The following is a 17,856-nucleotide window of genomic DNA, read 5'->3' as shown; positions in this document are numbered from 1 at the left end:
CCAGCTCTGCAACCTAGATTCTGGGGGAACCGCAGTTCTGGGCAATGGGATGGTTCCACACTGCCCTCTAGTGACTATGCTCAGATGCTACATGTATCACTCAGCCCTTTGCGTTCAGCAATTCACAGAGGACCTGCCCTATCCTATGTTCGGGACTGGTGATATTGAGGTGAATGAGACACATAGTCCGTCCTCCAAGGATTTCTCATGGTGGAACGTGGGCAGATAATTATAAAGCAATGTGTATGTGCTATTACACTTGAGGAAGTTAAGGATGTCATAGGAACTCAGGGAAGCATCATCACAAGCCTGTGAGGTTTCAAAGGACTTTGAGGAGGTGGTCTTGGAAAATGAGAAGGGCCTTTCCAAGCCTAGAAAAAGGAGATGCAGCTCAAGACCTGACTGTGAAGAGCCAGTTGTGCCACTACAAGATCATGGGCATGAGCAGTCAGCAGACAGTCATAAGGGTTTCGTAGAGATACTGTGTATCGTCCATTTAAGATGCATATTTTCTTTTCATGTTTCAACATCTCTTTAAGAGGCCTCTTACAAACAGTGGTGTATTTTATTTTATTTTGTTTGCAGTTTTTTTTTAATTTTCATGGTGGTACATAAAATCAGGATATATTCTGCAACCTATGGCATACTTCAGGAAATATGGTAAAATAAGGGCTTAAAATGGGCCGTGTCTGGGGGACAGAGAGGAGGGGATGGAATAAGATGATGGATAGAATAAGATAGTTTAGCAGAGACAGAGAGAAAGGGGAGATTATAGAGGGCTTTTAGGAGGTGGAATTTCTTTAAATTGTTGAATGATTATAGTCAGAGGTGAAGGCGAAGAAGAAGAAAAGTTTCCTCTGATAAGTGTGTGCGTGTGTGCGTGTGTGTGTGTGTATAAATAGCTGGAAGGAACTCGTGAAAATAGGTTCTGCTGTGAGCATTTAAGTTCATTGACAGTAAAAGAGGTAGGGGATTGCATAACAGAAATGTACCATGAAATCACCTCATTTAGTAGAAATCTGAGAGGCTTTTCAGTGGACTAGAGTGGTGAAAGTGGAACAGAAAGGGTGTTAAAATGGATCATGTGATTTCTTCTGGACCCTATGGGTTTATTATTGTCTTCTGTTTATAGAAAACAGCACAGAATTGCATTTAATTGTCTCTAATTCATCTGGTGAACATGCTTTCCTGATATTAGCTGGATCAATTGTACAAATAACTTCAGAGCCACTCAATACTTTTGTCATGGGTGAGATTGAAGGGTTCCATTTTCTTTCCCATGCTGGTTACTCAGAGAGCTGATTTTAGGGTCATTAGATAGCAATAAAGACTCCCCACCCCCACAGCACATACTCCACCAACTTCCCTCAGTAGGCATTTCACTATATTAAAGACCCAAATTGGCTAATAGAACCACTGCTTTGAAGCCATGAAATGGAATGTCAGTTACATAAACTGAGCTACATATTTCTGAGATATTGATTATTGCAATATAAATCTTCTCACCCATAAGGTAAAATCCTAGCTGGTGTTGTCAGCTACTTGATAATCATGCCATTGCGCTTCCCTGGATTGTGATTTTTATATTTTATTCCTGTTAGGCAAAGACTAGGCAAGAGGGAGGTGACTGTTGAAAGAGGTGTGGTGTAGGTGGAGATAGGGGTGCGTATCACAGAGGAGGCACCGAGAGTGGGGGCTCTCCTCGATACGGAAATGTGGCAAATCTGGAGAATGGGTATAGCAGGGCAGAGCCTAAAAACAGGACATTATGTCCTAGGAAAAGTGTCATTTTTAAACATGATTTATTTCATTTTGTAGTAGAAAGGGTTGGACAGATGAGCATTCAAATCCTCCCTCCTTTTCTTGCTAGCTTGTGACCTAGGCAAGTTATGTAACCTCTCAGAGCCTGGTGTTCTTTATTTGGGACGCAGAGATAGTAATACTTCCTACCATGCAGATTTTGGTGGAAAGTAAATAATAGAACTATGTGAAGCCCTGGCAAAGGATCTGTCACACAGTAGGTGTTTGGCACCTACTGTCACAGATCCTCTGTGCAAACCCCTCCCCTCAGCTGCTCCTGTTCCAGTCACTCCGGGAACACTGGACTTGTCACTATTGCCATTCCCTTTGCATACCTTATATTTGCCCATTCCCAAGCCTTCACTGGTTTTATTCCCTATTCTAGGTATCTCCAGATGCCTGCATTCTACCCATACAGACCCATTTCAAATGCCCACACCCCTGGAAAATGCCTGTGGTACCCCTGGACAGAAATTATCTCCCCTCCTCAGAGCCAATAACCCATGCTCCAAGACCTGTCTCACATGCCCACTCCTCCAGGAAATGTCCCTGGTACCCCTGGGCAGAAATCATCTCTTTTCCTTAGAGCCAATACAGCAGCTCAGCATGCAATCAGCATTGGCTCTTTCACATGTATTATCTCTTACACCTATAGATCTGTGGCCTATTTACCCTCACAGAGCCTCAGTTTCTTCATCAGACGGTGATAATAAAAATATGCAATTCATGGGGTAGTGGCAAGGATCAAGTGACTAATGCATGCGCAGCTGCAGCCATATAGAGCTCAATAGATGGTAATGATATTGATGGATTATTATTAGTAGTATATCTAGCTGTGACCTCTAATTAGAAAATACAGTCTTGGTTGCTTGCTTCTAGAAAATATGAGTGCAGTTTCTAGAAATTGGTATCTTTTTCTATGGTCACACTTCACCTGTTAAGGGCTTCAGTAGTAAATAGCATCAGTGGTGAATCCAATAATAAGTGTATGAGGGTAGAATCCTGTTTGGATTTTGGTTGTAGATGATGTTTATTTGTCAGTTTAAGACCCTACGCCTTGCTTCCACAGCACAGAAAATGTTCATTACACTTGCAGAGCCACTGAGAAATGCAAATATGTGAAAACTGGACAGCAATGTGAAATATCAAATGCACAGTCATTAACTGACCGGACTAAGAGCTTTGATGAATAGAGTAATAATTGACCTTCAAGGTGGGAGCAGGGATTATGTAATCTTGGGAGGAGGATGAAGCAGTGAAATGAAAGCCCCTGGGAATTCTTCCATGATCCCCCAGCAAATATACCTGTCAACAAAAGGCTTCCCACTTTTATGTCACTTATCTTTTCAGTTTTTTTTTTAATGATTTTCAGATTCCACCAAATTCTTAGGAGAGATATGAAGAGGTTTATAATTTAGATAATGGGACACATTATGTATTCCTAGTAAATAGCACTAAGCTATGCATTACTGAGTTTCAACATCAATAGATTCTAACTGCCAACCCAAGCGACTGTTACTTGGCTGCTCCCAGGACAGTTGGGCCATAAAGCTTGCAAGATGAATCGCACACACAAAAAGAAAAAAACCCAAGAGATAGAGGCCTATCTGTCTATTTTTGGGGTAGGAAACAAATATAAGTTATTGGCGTTAGACTCCTAATTTATTCCTGGAGTGTTTAAGCCTCATTGGAGCCTGGTATCCTCAGCAGCTGTGCAGCTGGCTGCTCCTTAATATAGCTGTGATCGCACGAGTGGGGACAGCTTGGGAAGGAAGACTGACTGGGCTGCGCTGTTCAGAATGGCAGCCACTAACCACGTGCTGGGATTGAGTCCCTGAAATGTGGTGCATTCGAATTGTAACGTGTTTTGAGTATAAAATACAAATCAAATTTCCGAGAATTTTAATTTTCACCTTATGAAAAGTGAATGTAAAATACCTCATTCATAATTATTGTATCGATTACCTGTTCAAATAATATTTTGGTTATATTGGGTAACATGAAATATGCCCCTAACATTAATCTCACTGTTTTGTTTCATTAATGTGGCTACTAGAAAATTTAAAAATCGCAGATGTGGTTTGCCTTCTGTTTCTATTGGATAGTTGCTGTATTGGACAGGACTCTCATCGCACAGGCCTGGTTATACCATCGGGTGTGATTGTCTGCGGTGTATTTTATTTCATTTTAAAAATCATTTTGTTTATTTTCAGAATTCAAACATGAAAGGGCACAAAATGAAAAGTGAGTCTTGCACCCCCTTCCCTCCTTTTCCTGCATTCCTTTCTGCCCCTCCTCCAGAGACCATCTTCCGGTGTCCTGAATACTGCCCCAAAGACATCTGAGAGATGAGAGATGATGCTCCTCCACACCCCCGCTGTCCCCTCCGCTCCCTGCTGCCACACACCTGGCCTTCTCACTGATTTACACTGCCTGCTGACCACTGTGGCTGGCTGAGTGTGTCCTAGAGGACAGCAGTCACAGTGAGCGAGAGCCCACAGGGGCAAGGACACCGTGGGAAATAAATGTTATATGCTTAACTTGCATACAATGGAATGACGAATGAGCAAAGAGACTTACTATCTACTTATCCCCCAAACATTTGCTATTTCTACTTCCTTTGAAAAACTGGCATCAAGGATTCTAACATCTGACCAGTGATGAGCACATGGGGAATGTTAAGAAGGTGATCTGTGGACCCTGGCAGCGTCCTGTGCGCCACTGTGTTCCACAGGAACCCTTAAAAGGCATTTTCCTTTTTGGAGATAAAATAACTAGAGATCAGGAGTTATTTGCCTAAAGCCCTGTGAATCGGGGATTGAATTAAAAGACATTAAACTAGAAATAAGCTTTCTAAGGTAAGTTTTAGTATGTTAATTAAAGCAGCCTAACCTTGAATTTTCATAGTTTAGGGGAAAATGATGGCCTGAAGATGAATCAATGTATAACCCACTACATATATTTAGAAAGAGCTTTAGTGCTATATCTTTATAATTATCAGAGCAATTCCTTAAGGCATGAAGGGAGGATGGAGGAAGGATAAAGAAACTCACTCTGTATTACTGTGTCCCGTTCCCCCAGCACCGAAGAACTGGAAACTCAGTTCAAATGAACCTCAAAGGAAGACAAAAAGAGGAAGATATCAGATTCCTGAGTCCCACCTCAGACCTACTGAGGCAGAATAGGGGGTGGAGCTTGGACCCAGGTACCCAGATAATGCTCAATGCAAAAGCTTATCCATTTTCGTTCAACAAATGGAAACCAAACATTGCAAAGGTGCTGAGATATGGCAGGAATCAAGAGAGGTTAATAGACATCCAATCATGCTTATATTATCCTTACCCCAAAAAATATATTAAATATAGATTATCATATATTATAATAAAACATATGTTAAATATATATTATATATCTAAAATACATATAATATATTAAAGGTATTTGATATATTAAAATATATTTTCAGTACACACACAGAGAAAAGAAGTATATTCAACCCAAGCTTGATTTGGGCTGGCACAGACAGGTAAGGTGGGCCCCCAACCCATGAAAGGAGCAGCAGTGCAGACAGTTCCATTGGGGACATACTGCTAATCAATCAGCTGGTACCATCTTGGTTCCAGTAACTTTATCCAGTTGGCATAAGACTCCAGCCACTCACTAAGAAGTAAAAAAATAATAATAATAATAGATCCAGACAACCAACAGTGAGGGGCTTGGCAAGAACTCTGCACTCTCCACGTAACAGTGAGCTAAGGTTTACAGCAGAGTGTTAACCCAGGTAAAGGAATTGCAGACCTCAACCAGAAATCCAAACTGAACCGGGGTCACACGGACTAGGCCTGCTTGTTGACAGTTAGAAGCACAGTGAAGCATAAGGAGAGTGACTTTGAAATCAGACAGTCTTGCATTCACCGTCTAGCTCTGGAACCCACTGGCCATATGACCTGAGCACACGGCACCACCCTCCTACTGGAAAGTGGGAAGCTCATGCCGACCTTGCAGGTTTTGTGTCAGGATTTCAAATGTTCATGAGGCATCTAAGCAGACACAGAAGACAAAATATCAAATTTGAATTTTACTTATAATACTAAATTATTAAAATAACAATATTAAACCAATAAAACCATTGGTTGGCAGTGGTGGTTCAGGAGGAAAGAAGGATGTGGGACTCACCCCCAGAAACTCACATACCAGGATTGTGAGGGAAACACTCATTCCAGGTACCACTCTCTGAAGTGTGCTATCCTGGTCAGAGGCTGGGCAGCCTGAAATAGGTTACGGGCTTCAGTGCCAATGACTACATGTGGCGAGAACATGTTCAGCCTAATGCCAGCCACCAGCCCAGGGTCTCCTTGGGTAGGATAGAGGAAAGGGAGCATTCTCTTGACTTAGCCTATGTCTTAGTGGACCAGGCGGTATCTTTCACGTCTGTTCTCTGTGTCTTTTGGCATTACCACCAGCATCAATCAAGTTGAAGAGATGCTTCACTGCAATGGTGCTACCTAGCATCCCTGCAGGGTGTGAAAATAAATTATCTATTATCTGAAGAGTCAATATTATCAAAAACAGATTCAATGATTTTAATAATAATAGGATTAATATAATAATAAGCAGCACATGTGAGCATTTCATCTAGTTTTTCAGTCTGGATTCCAAAATCCTAGTCTTTTCACAGAGGAAACACAGGCTGACTCAGTTGGGTGGATAAGAAAGATCAGAGTAAACAACATTACTAAGGAAAAACAAAAATACTATTTTCCCTGCATAGTTAAGAGTGGTGGGTGAGATCTTAGAAGTACATCAACTCTCCTACCCAGTCCCACCAATGGTAACTCAAAGCAGATGACTCCAGTCTGGTTGCATTTTCTTATTAACCTACATCTAAGCCACTCTCTTCCTAATAGCTCCAGCCCACAAGCTCAAAATATTTTCCTTCTGCTTTCTTTCAAAGATACATTGCAAAAAAAAAAAAAGTCTACTCCTGAAGCTCCACACCCTCTGCCACCATGCTCTCATCTAGCCTCTAATCTTTTCCATTTCTAATCAATACGATGAAATCTACATAGCATAAAACCTCTGGACAAACACTGAGAAGAGCCCAGTATCTAGATTCATGGTGTCATGTAAATGGCAGGTTCAGATATCAACTTGAATTGTTTCTATTTTTCTATGGGTTGTGGTGGTTGTGTATACACATACTTATTATGGTGCCCTAGCATTTCTAACTTTAAGTCAGTATTCTTAAGTACCCTCAGCATAAGATAATTTAAAGGAAAGACAAGAGAATAAGTGGAAGAGGAAGTGTGCTACACAAAGCAAGAAACAGTCAGTGAGTTGCTTTCTAATCTTGGGTTTGCCACCTATTTGCATAATCCTGGACAGCTCACTCAGCCACTCTGTGTCTCAGTTTCCTGGTTTATTGAATAAGAAGTTGGGTTTGATGATCTCTGAAGTCCTTTAGCTTTAGAATCCACACGCCCCTAAGTTTGCTAATTTGTGTGTCTGCTACGATGCACTGAAGCCAATGATTTGACTCCAGTTTTTGGCACTATGTTGTTTTTTTTTTTTTTCTTGCAATGATGCTTCCAGAGTGCCCATGTGAGCAAGCAGCACACTGGCTTTATGTATTCACTCTTTACATATCAGCCCTGTGATCTCTTGAGCTACTTTGCAGAAAATGAGACCAAGTAGCGTTGTTAAATCTCAACCTCACTAATTACATTGCAAAGAAGGCCTATGCCACACCTCAGCAGAGTGGCCAGAGACATATAACAGGAAACTTGAGTTGCAAAGAAAGGTCACCTAATTCACGACATGGCTGTTGAACCTTCTTCACTAACTCTTCTTAGCACTGAGCATCCTTCCAGCATTGTGAGTTCAGCTGCCCAGTTGCTCAGCCAACACTAGGAGAGTCAGGTGTGACCCATCTCTCAACTCACAGCGAGCGGGGACTGAAATTGTCCTGCCACCCTGGGTCTAGACCAGGTCTGGACACATTAAACCTAATCTGGCATATCCATGCAGACCTCGTATTTTGATTAAGAGTTGATCCCTAACCCCAAAAGTTTTTTAAAAACTACCTCATCTCCCAACACTCTTCTTACCAACTTCTGACTTCTCTTTCAAAGAGCTATAGAATGTGCATCAAATAGGCTGGGACTAGAACTCTGGGACTGCCAGTTTCCAACTGTGGTACTTTAGGTAAAGTCGTTTAACCCCTTTGAGCTTCTGTCTCCTCATACGTAGAATATGGATAATGCCTTCCTCACCTGGGCAGTATAAGGATGAAATGAGATGGTGTATGGAAAGGGAGTGAGTACACGGCCCGGAGTACACCACAGTCAAGTCACTGTCATGGATGTTGTGGTCCATTACCGCCCAGCATGTTTATAGTTATGTGTTCTTATAGTTAAGGTAAAAGAAAATATGTTGATTAAAGCTCATTCTTGTTGGCAAAAAAAAAAAAAAAAAATCTGGTGAATAAGTCTGTATCCCAAATCCCAAAGGCAAGAATGCCAGCTCTCCTATGCTGCCAGTAAACAGGGCCTGGGTGCCAATTCCATATAGAACAGTAAATAAATAAAAAGAACATTATTAAGTTTCTGAAATGTACAGGGTCACTGAGAAATGGGGGTGCACCCTCCCTACAGTGACTTTGAAGTTGCTCTTTGAGACCCGGGGAAGCACATGAGCTTTGAGTCATGATGACTTGAATTCTAGTCCCCTCACTTGTTCCTTTTGTGTCTTTGAGTAGAATTCTTAGCCTACCTGTGCCTGGTTTTCTAATCTAAAAAGTAGTATAACACCTGAGACACAGTAAATCCTTCAAATTCGTAGGTGTCCTCCACCCTTCCTTTCCTAACTGCGTGAAGAATGCAAGTAGCCCCTTTATGCGTCAGATGGGCCATCTCTTCCTTCCACCTGACTGAAGTTCTCTTTCCTCTCAGCTACTCCATTTGTAGGGTGATATTTCCATTTAAGCTGCAGAGAATTATTTTTTACTATATTAGAGGAGATCTAAGTCAGACTGCCTTGAGAGAGAACATATCGGAAACCACATAATCTTTGTGTCACATGAAGCAAGTAGCTACTTACTGAATCTTTTGGAATTTCTGAAGGTAAGATTTCCTCTAACTTAGCTTTCTGCAATAAATATCAACTTATAAGCGCTATCTCCATTAAACCCAAAGACCTTTGACACATGTATTTTGTGACTTGGTCTTTATAAAAAATATACCTCCTCCTCTTTTTTATCTAAAAATATGAGGTTGTATGACATCTAAGACCCAAAACAATAAGGGATTTACATCCGAATAATCTCCAAGGTCCCATCTATACTCAAGGATAAACCTGCCTTGTTCTTTAATGAGAAAAGTTAAATTATTTTTTTATAATTGTTCTGTCATTCAGGTGTACATTTTTTCAAAGTGGTTCTTCTTCCATGTGACTGACATTTTGAAAACGGTCTTTATATAGCGGACTTAAAATTACATGATGTAGGAAATATAAAATACACATAAAATGTATGTGTTTGTATTATATATAATGTACATGTGTATATCTAAGTATATACATATGTCGATAATGTATCTATGTAATATATACACACACATATTTGTATTACATATATAACCCTTCATGTGTGGTATCAGAACAACTATGTGGTTAACAGCTATTTGAACAGATGTAATAAAGAAGACAAATAGAATTTGGAAATAAGGGTAGTGGTTAATTTACATGTTAACTTCGCTGGGCCATGGCTCTCAAATATTTGGTCAAACATTAATTGGGATATTTCTGTGAGAGTGTCTGTGGATGAGATAAACATTTAAATCAGTGGAATCTGAGTAAAGCAGATGGCCCTGCATAAGGCTGATGGGCCTCATCCATTCAGTGGAAGGCCTCAAGAGACCGAAAAGACTGACCTCCTTGAACAAGAAAGAATTCTGCAGCAGGGAGCCTTCAGAGGGAAGCGGCAGCATCAGCTCGTCTCCAGCCTGTGGGCCCACCCTCCAACTTTTGAACTTGCCAATCAGATGGGACAATTCTTAAAATAAATCTCTTTATTTTACGTGCGTGTGTGTGCATGTGTTATCTTACATGTATGTATGCGTATATATGTATACACACACACACATACACAAACACACAATTCTGTTTCTCTAGAGAACCCTAGTAAACAGTAAGTAATCCTAAACATCCTGAACTCCAAACTACTGTGAGGCTCCCACACTGTCAACCCACCTCTTGAAGAAAAATACTATAAATATTACATTGTTAAATAATCAGCTGGGGCCAGGCATGAAGGCTCACACTAGTAATCCTAGCACTTTGGGAAGCCAAGGTGGGCGGATCACCTGAGGTCAGGAGTTCAAGACCAGCCTGGCCAACATGGTGAAACCCTTTCTCTACAAAAATACAAAAATTAGCCAGGCATGATGGTGGGTGCCTATAATCTCACCTACTTGGGAGGCTGTGGTGGGAGAATCACTTGAACCCAGGAGGGGGAGGTTGCAGTGAGCCAAGATCGCACTGCTGCACTCAAGTATGGGCAACAGAACGAGACTTAGTATCAAAAAAAAAAAAAATAGCTGCACAGTCTAACAATTTCCAGTGGTTAAAAGCATAGGCTTTAGAGCCAAAGATAGCTGAGGGCAAGTTCTGGCCCCCCACTGATGGCTATTTGCTTCTATGGAAAGTGCCACAGAAGCCAGGAAAGACGGGCATGCCCTGTGGGAGGCCTGCCCTCCATACGAGGGTCTAGCCTAATATCTTCCCATTGAGAATAAGCAAATGGTGTCAAGTACCACACCATGTTTGGTGCTGGGTTTGGTGAGGAGAAATTGTGATGATTGACAGCGAAAGTTCAGATTCAGAACTTGCCACCCTCAGTGACACCCAGTAAGGGTTCAAACCAAGATGTGCCATCTATTACGAACAGGATTGTGGCTGACTTTCAAAGAATGAAAATTTTTCTTACCTTAAAAATGTACTGACCAAATTTATTTTCCTCTAACAGGATGGTGGCACCAGAATGAAAAAAGATGACCCCATTTATTAGAGGCCCTGAATCACAGACTGCTGCAAAGCACTGTGTTTGCTATGCCGGGACATCTAATTTTGCAAAATAAATACACCAGTCATAAAATTTTTACTTTGCAAAAGAACATATTGCTTCTAGATGGTCTCAGGCTATCAAGATAATGTTGATTGGCATACAACCTGGACAGGCATATCTGTGGAGTACCTATTACCTGCTGCCCTCAATATATCTAGCTCCAACCAGTCTCAAACCAGCATACATTCTGCAGGTGAGGAAACTGAGGGACTTCCTTGACCTTCAGGTTTCTCCAGGCCTCCTCCTGGGATGAACTTCAGCAGCCTAGTTTCCACTTACAGTCCTCTCTTTTCCTAAAAAAGATCCCACTTTTTGGAGTTAGGAATATCCTAAAAATAAATAAATAAATAATTTAAAAAAGATCCCACTTTTTCTGAACTGCCTAAGATCTGCATATGCAGACTGGAGAATAAATGATAATCCCCGACATATGTTTTTTATTTTTATTTATTTGTTTTATCTTTTATTTATTTTGAGATGGAGTCTCACTCTTTCACCCAGGCTACAGTGCAGTGGCCCGATCTCAGCTCACCACAACCTCTACCTCCTGGGTTCAAGCAATCCTCCTGCCTCAGCCTTCCCAGTAGCTGGGATTACAGGTACCTGCCACCACACCCAGCTAATTGTATTTTTAGTAGAGACGAGGTTTCGCCATGTTGGCCAAGCTGGTCTCGAGCCCCTGACCTCAGGTGATCCACCTGCCTCGACCTCCCAAAGTGCTAGGATGACAGGCGTGAGCCACCGTGCCTGACCCCCCGACATATTTTTTCTCTGAAATGAGCGAGGATACTTGCATTTGCTTACATCAGGATCATTAGTCTTGGAATCAGAAGACCTGCCACTGTGTGATTCTGGATAAGTCACTGAACCTCCAACAGCCCCCACTTACTTCCCTTGCTGGTAAAATGGAGATCACACACATCTGGCACCTTATTTTGCAGTGAATTAAGATAAAGCAAAAAGAACTGTGAGGGAGCCAGAGGCAACCTGGATATCCCCTGCAGCTTCAACTTCTCCATTCTTCTTTGTTTCCTGGTCTGCATAATACAACTTTTTCCAACATGCTGTGCACCAAAGTCGTTCGTTGAAAACACAGTAATTAGCATTCGAGATAAAATGACACTGCTGCAATGTTAATTACTATAGTGCAGATGTATCCTTAGATATCGTACATAACGTTGTCAAGCCTTTATTTTTAAATTAAAGTGCAACAAACCATGCCCTGGCTACACAGCTTTTTTTGATTAATACAAATTAATGTTATTTCGGTGTCTGGGGGAAGAGTGGAGATAAGGGGGTGTTGCATCTAATTGTAAGAACGCATAGGAAAACGATAGCAGTTAGGCACTGTCCACAATTTTATGCCCCACTCAGTTCTCTCCATAATGGAGTATGAGCTGCATGATGGCAGGGAGAGGGCCTGGCTTTGTTCACAGCCACACTATCCCCAGCTCCAGCTCCTAGCACACAGTTAAGTGAATTGAATGTTTTTGTGTTTTTTTTCCCTGTGTAATTGACCGATTGAATGAATCAATGAAGACAGCCATGTGTGCAGAAGGGGCCTGGAAGTGGGATGGAAAAACTGGAAGGCACACTGGTATATTTCTCCTTCTGGTTTGGGGTTTGCTTCGTGGCCTTCAAGATGATCTTGTATTCTCCTCACGTCTAGCGCCTTAAAATCCAAAATGAGAGGCCAGTGAATCATCCCAAGGCAGAAGTCAGCTCCAGTTCTTCATTATGACATTTAGCAAGGAACAGTATGTTCCACCAAGCTCTGGGAATTGGGGAAGACGTGGGGAAAACAGATCAATGAGAATCCTTCAATATCACCTAGGCACCCATGCCATAATAGCCAAGGGTAAGGGAAGGAAGAGAATAAACATGTGTGAACATTGCATCTATTATTTAATTATCACAACAACCTCATGAGGGCAATTTTTACCAACCTTTATTGTTGTAAAATACCTATGACATACAGTTTACCATGTTAAGCATTTTAAGTGTACAGTTCAGTGGTGTTAAGTACATTCATATCATTGTACAACCACCACCACCATCTGTTTCCAGAACTCTTTATTTTGCAAAACTGAAACTTTGCGCTCGTTAAACACTCTCTTTCTCCCTCCCTCAGTCCCTGGCAATCACAATTCTACTTTCTGTTTCTATGATTTTGACTACTTTAGATACAGCATACAAGTGGAATCCATTTACATTTAAAGTAATTACTGATAAGAAGAGACTTTGTCATTTTGCTATTTGTTTTCAATATGCCTTATAGCTTTTTTGTCTATCATTTTCATAGAGGAAACTCTATTATCTCTATGGTTAAGAAAACTGGAGCTTCAAGAAATTAAGTAAACCACCCAAGGTCACATGACTAACAAGAGGCAGACTGAGAATCTTTTGCTCCAGGGCCCCTGATATTTCCACCTGCTGGTGCCAGTGTGTTTCCCAAGTCCTGGGAAAATTCAGGCGAGCGTAAAATGTAGTCAGTGCCTTGATTCGATGGGCAGGAATTTTCATGGGAACGTTAGACAGACATAGATGAAAGAATTTCTAGAAGTGCTAGGAAGCCCAAGATACTTGCCCAATGGCACAGAGCATGCATGGCATAGGAACTCAGAGCAGTGTTTTTTGTTGCCTTTCGCACCACAGAATGTCACTGGACTGAATTCCATGGTTCTGTGCTTAATGTCATTTGAAGGGAATTACAGAGCTCCAGCCCTGCTCTGTGGGATCTAGTCCCCACAGCAGATGGATGCCACAGTACATAGTAAGTGCTGTAATAATGTGTACACTATTTGACCTAGGATTTGCATAATGAAATATCTCTAGATTAGTGAAAAGATTTATCCGTAAGGATGTTTATTACAGATTTTTTTTTTTTGCAATAATGAAAACATGAAAGGAATGTAAAGATTCAGCAATCAGCTATATATTTTTACAAGGGAATATGATGTAGACATTTCAAAGTGATATTGCTAAAGAATAGTCAATGACATGGAAATACATATGTTGGTGAAAATTACGTAAAAGTCTTATGTAATATATATATGCAAATGAAAAGTCCTTTATTATGTATTTATAATACACATATATAAAATGATCTCTTTAAAATCTGGGTCTATCTATAGGTAGGAGTGTGAAAAGTATATATATATATATATATATATATATGTGTGTGTGTGTGTGTGTGTGTGTGTGTGTGTGTGTGTGTGTCAAAATATTAGTGGTGATTACTGGTTAACTGTGAAACTGTGGCTGATTTTTCTTTCCTGAGCTGACCTACATCTTTCGAACCATATAATAATGCCTATGTATTATCTTACTAATTAGAAAAATAAGTTATATTTAGAGATGAAAGTCATGTCAAACACAAACCTGTTGTGAACTATTGTACTGGAAAGGAAGTTATGGGAAATGAAAAGAAGACAAGTTCTGATTATCTCACACTAACTAAATATACATTTATTTGAGGCTGGAGAACAGGAGTGATGTCATTGGCAGAAAACTGGAGATTTAAAAAAATCTATTGGTAAGATGTAGAATATTAGAAAGTAGAGTTCAGGCCTCTTGAAGGAACTAGAACAAAGAGATACAAAGATATCTGGAGTTACTATTCTCTCCGTTCCTTCCCTAGTATGTGTTCTCCTCTGTCACCGTTGGTACCTCTGCCTCAGTCCCCTCTCTCTGATCTGCCTTTCTCTCCTTAACAGTATGGTTGGGACCTATGTAACCTTGCAGTTCAGGAACTCAACAGAGATTATCCAGAGAGTTTCTGTTGATAGTTCCAGATTCACAGGAGCAAGAAGATGACTGACTTAGTGTATATCAGTTCAATTTTGCTGCATAACAAACCACCCCAAAATGTAGAGACTTAAATAATTATTTAGCTCCAAGCTGATGGGTTGTGGACATTTCTGATCTAGGCCAGGCTAAGCTGGTCTCAGCTGGGCCAGTCAGCTAGTGGATCAGCCACAGAGTAGCCAGTCTAGGACAGCCTCTCTGGGATGGCTTTCCTCACTATTGTCCCATCTCCAGCAGGCTAGCCCAGGCTCACTTGCATGGTAGTTCACAGCTCCAGGAGGAAGTGAAGAAGCATGCATCGCCTCAAGATCTACCCTCAGGACTAGCATGTTGTATGCACCGCACACTGTTGGCCAAAGTAAGTGACAAGGCTGGCCCAGATGTGAGGTAGAGAAGTAGCCTCTTATCTGGATGAGAGCAGCTACAAAGTCACATTGTTGGAAGCGTAGTTACAGGGAGGGGAAGAATTCCTGCCATTTTTGTAAACTGCGCATCATCTCTAGGAGCCCAGGCTGACATGAGCTCCATGCAGTCACTGCACCACATTTCCATTCCCATATAATGCCATTGGCCAATGTACCAGATGAAGGGGAGTCTGGGGAATCCACCGTTTCAGCCTGGTAGTGACACCTGCCGTGACCTCTCCCAGCCCATGGCCCCCAGCCAGTCACATGGGCTCCATTCTACAGTAAGGTGGCAGCAAACAAAGGGAGTCACTGGAGTATTTGGTGAGCGATATGATTTCTGCAACAGTGAACAACCCAAGAGCTAATCATTCACAATACCAGTGTCAGAAAGGTAGGAGGGGGCAGGTAAAGGAGAGTGCTATAGAGCATATATATGAAAACCACGTCTATTGAAGGTATCAGAAGTTACAGAAACCCTTCAGGAAATCACTAGGGCTGAAGGCTTGGCCCAAAGAAGTCAGAGTAAGCAGGAAGAAAATCCAAGTAGTTCTGCATCCCGTAACCCAGAAACACTCCTTCCAGACTCATTCAAAGTCTCTCCTAAGCTCTAGATCCTACTCCCAGAGCTAAGTCCACCCAAGAGAGTAAGAAAGTTGAGTTTCAGTGGGAAGGAGTGTTCTAGAATCAATTTTGGTTGGGAAGTGCTAAGGTCACAGTCAGGAAAATGAAGCTGAACATCACGTCCAGCAAGGAAGGAAAGAAGGAAAAGGTTGCCAAGCAGTAATGTTAGCAGTTTGGAGAGGCTGAAGCGAGATGGAATCAGGAATAAGGAGTAAGTCTGGGAATCTATAACATTGGAAGCTTGAGTGAATCCCTGTAGTTTAACACTGAGGCCCACAAGCTGTGAGGATTCCGAACATTGTCTGGTTGCAGGGCAGGAAAAGGACCTACCGAGACATACCAGACAGGGCACTTGAGAATTCAGACCCAGGCTTTCGGTCTCCCATTAGGGTCTGCTTCTATTCACCCATTTTCTCTTGCCTGTCTCATTTGGCCTTTTTAGTATCTTACCCCTTGCTAAATGCTTTCTCCAATTTCTTTAGATTTAGAACTCTTGCAGTTTCTTTACATTCCAAATACATATAGTAAGAAGGATAAGTTCATTTTTTTCTTAATCCTTGTACTTTAAGTTCTGGGGTACATGTGCAGAATGTATGGGTTTGTTACATAGGTATACACATGCCATGACTGTATATACATGTATACACAACCATGTATACACATGGTTGGCTGCACCCCACCAAACCATCATCTGCATTAGGTATTTCTCCTAATGCTGTCCCTCCCCTATCCTCCCACCCCAAGAGACAGGTCCTGGCTTGCGATGTTCCCCTCCCTGTGTCCACTGTTCTCATTGTTCAACTCCCACTTATAAGGGAGAACATGCAATGTTTGTTTCTTTGTTCTTGTGTTACTTTGCTGAGAATGATGGCTTCCAGCTTCATCCATGTCCCTGCAAAGAACATGAACTCATCCTTTTTTATAGCTGCATAGTATTCCATGGTGTGTATGTGCCGCATTTTCTTTATCCCATCTATCTTTGATGGGCATTTAGGTTGGTTCCATTTTTTATAAGATGCAATGCACAAAACATTAGTCACAATTGGTGAAAAGTCTCCTTTGAATTCTTACCTCAAATTCCTAAGGAATAATGTGGTTTATGCCTCACAGAAATTACCATAGATCCCATGTATACCTTCTGTGGCAGCTGCCACTCCCTAGTCCATATGTGGAATTAGCCCATCTTCTCATCAAGAGGAAGCAAAAGGTGTTGATCCAAGCACCATGCTGGGTTTGGGGAGGCATAGCAGAAGGAGGGCCTTTCTTGACCTGTTGCTGGTTGCCTTGCAGGTCAGTGGGACCATGTACAACACTGGAAGACACGTATCCCTTCGCCTGGACAAGGAGCACTTGGTCAACATATCTGGAGGGCCTATGACATACAGCCACCGGCTGGAGGAGATCCGGCTACACTTTGGGAGTGAGGACAGCCAAGGGTCAGAGCACCTCCTCAATGGACAGGCCTTCTCTGGAGAGGTACGTCAGTCTGCCAAAGTACTAAGGTTAAATGTCAACTTATAAGATTGGATGCTTGTTTATATCCAAGATGGGATAACATAACAAAGGGAAAGATTCTCTCTAATCTATGACGTGAGAAGGCCCATGCCTTCTTTCTCCATCTGTCTTTTGCAGATTGACATGAAAGTCAGTAACAAGCTTCTAGTATTGCCCAGGGAAGGCTGTAATGAAACTGGCTCTTTCCTTCTGGGACACAGGTGCAGCTCTCTTGAGACTCATGCCCGATGATATTTCTAGAGCATTATTTCAACCCCAAACCCTCACCTTATATATATAAAATACATCTTTACTCACGCCTATCTGGGCGATTGGCCTCTCATGTGTCACATATGAAAGCACAGATTCCATCACTTTTCTTTTGAATATAATGAGTCATATTTGTATAAAACTATAACATACTGTGAAATAAGTGTCAGGCAACTAAATAGTTTGCCTGAGTTTCCGCAAAACAGAAATGTCACTGTGTGCCACCATCAACCCAGACAGAACTCAGGCCACAGCAGAGAGCCCAACCACAGTTTCATTTATTGGACAAGAGCTACAGTGTAAAGAGTTGTCATCTGTGGTGTGACACTTCACAAG

The 17,856-nt window shown here is 41.6% G+C and overlaps 1 protein-coding gene across 2 annotated transcripts in view; it reads left to right on the top strand.

The window, feature by feature from the left end:
• The window catches only part of CA10 (carbonic anhydrase 10), a 536,417-nt gene that overhangs the window by 400,475 nt on the left and 118,086 nt on the right, over positions 1-17,856 (top strand). For both annotated transcript variants that reach the window (XM_032280090.1, XM_032280089.1), the window contains exon 5: positions 17,047-17,232. In XM_032280090.1, the coding sequence (XP_032135981.1) occupies positions 17,047-17,232 (186 nt within the window). The remainder of the gene's footprint in view (positions 1-17,046; positions 17,233-17,856) is intronic.

This window comes from Sapajus apella, unplaced genomic scaffold, assembly GCF_009761245.1.
Source record: "Sapajus apella isolate SASKATOON/1434 unplaced genomic scaffold, GSC_monkey_1.0 scaffold12, whole genome shotgun sequence".
In the NCBI taxonomy this organism is placed as follows: Eukaryota; Metazoa; Chordata; class Mammalia; order Primates; family Cebidae; genus Sapajus; species Sapajus apella.
The sequence above is the reverse complement of the archived record's forward strand: the minus strand, read 5'-3'. Positions and strand labels throughout refer to the sequence as shown.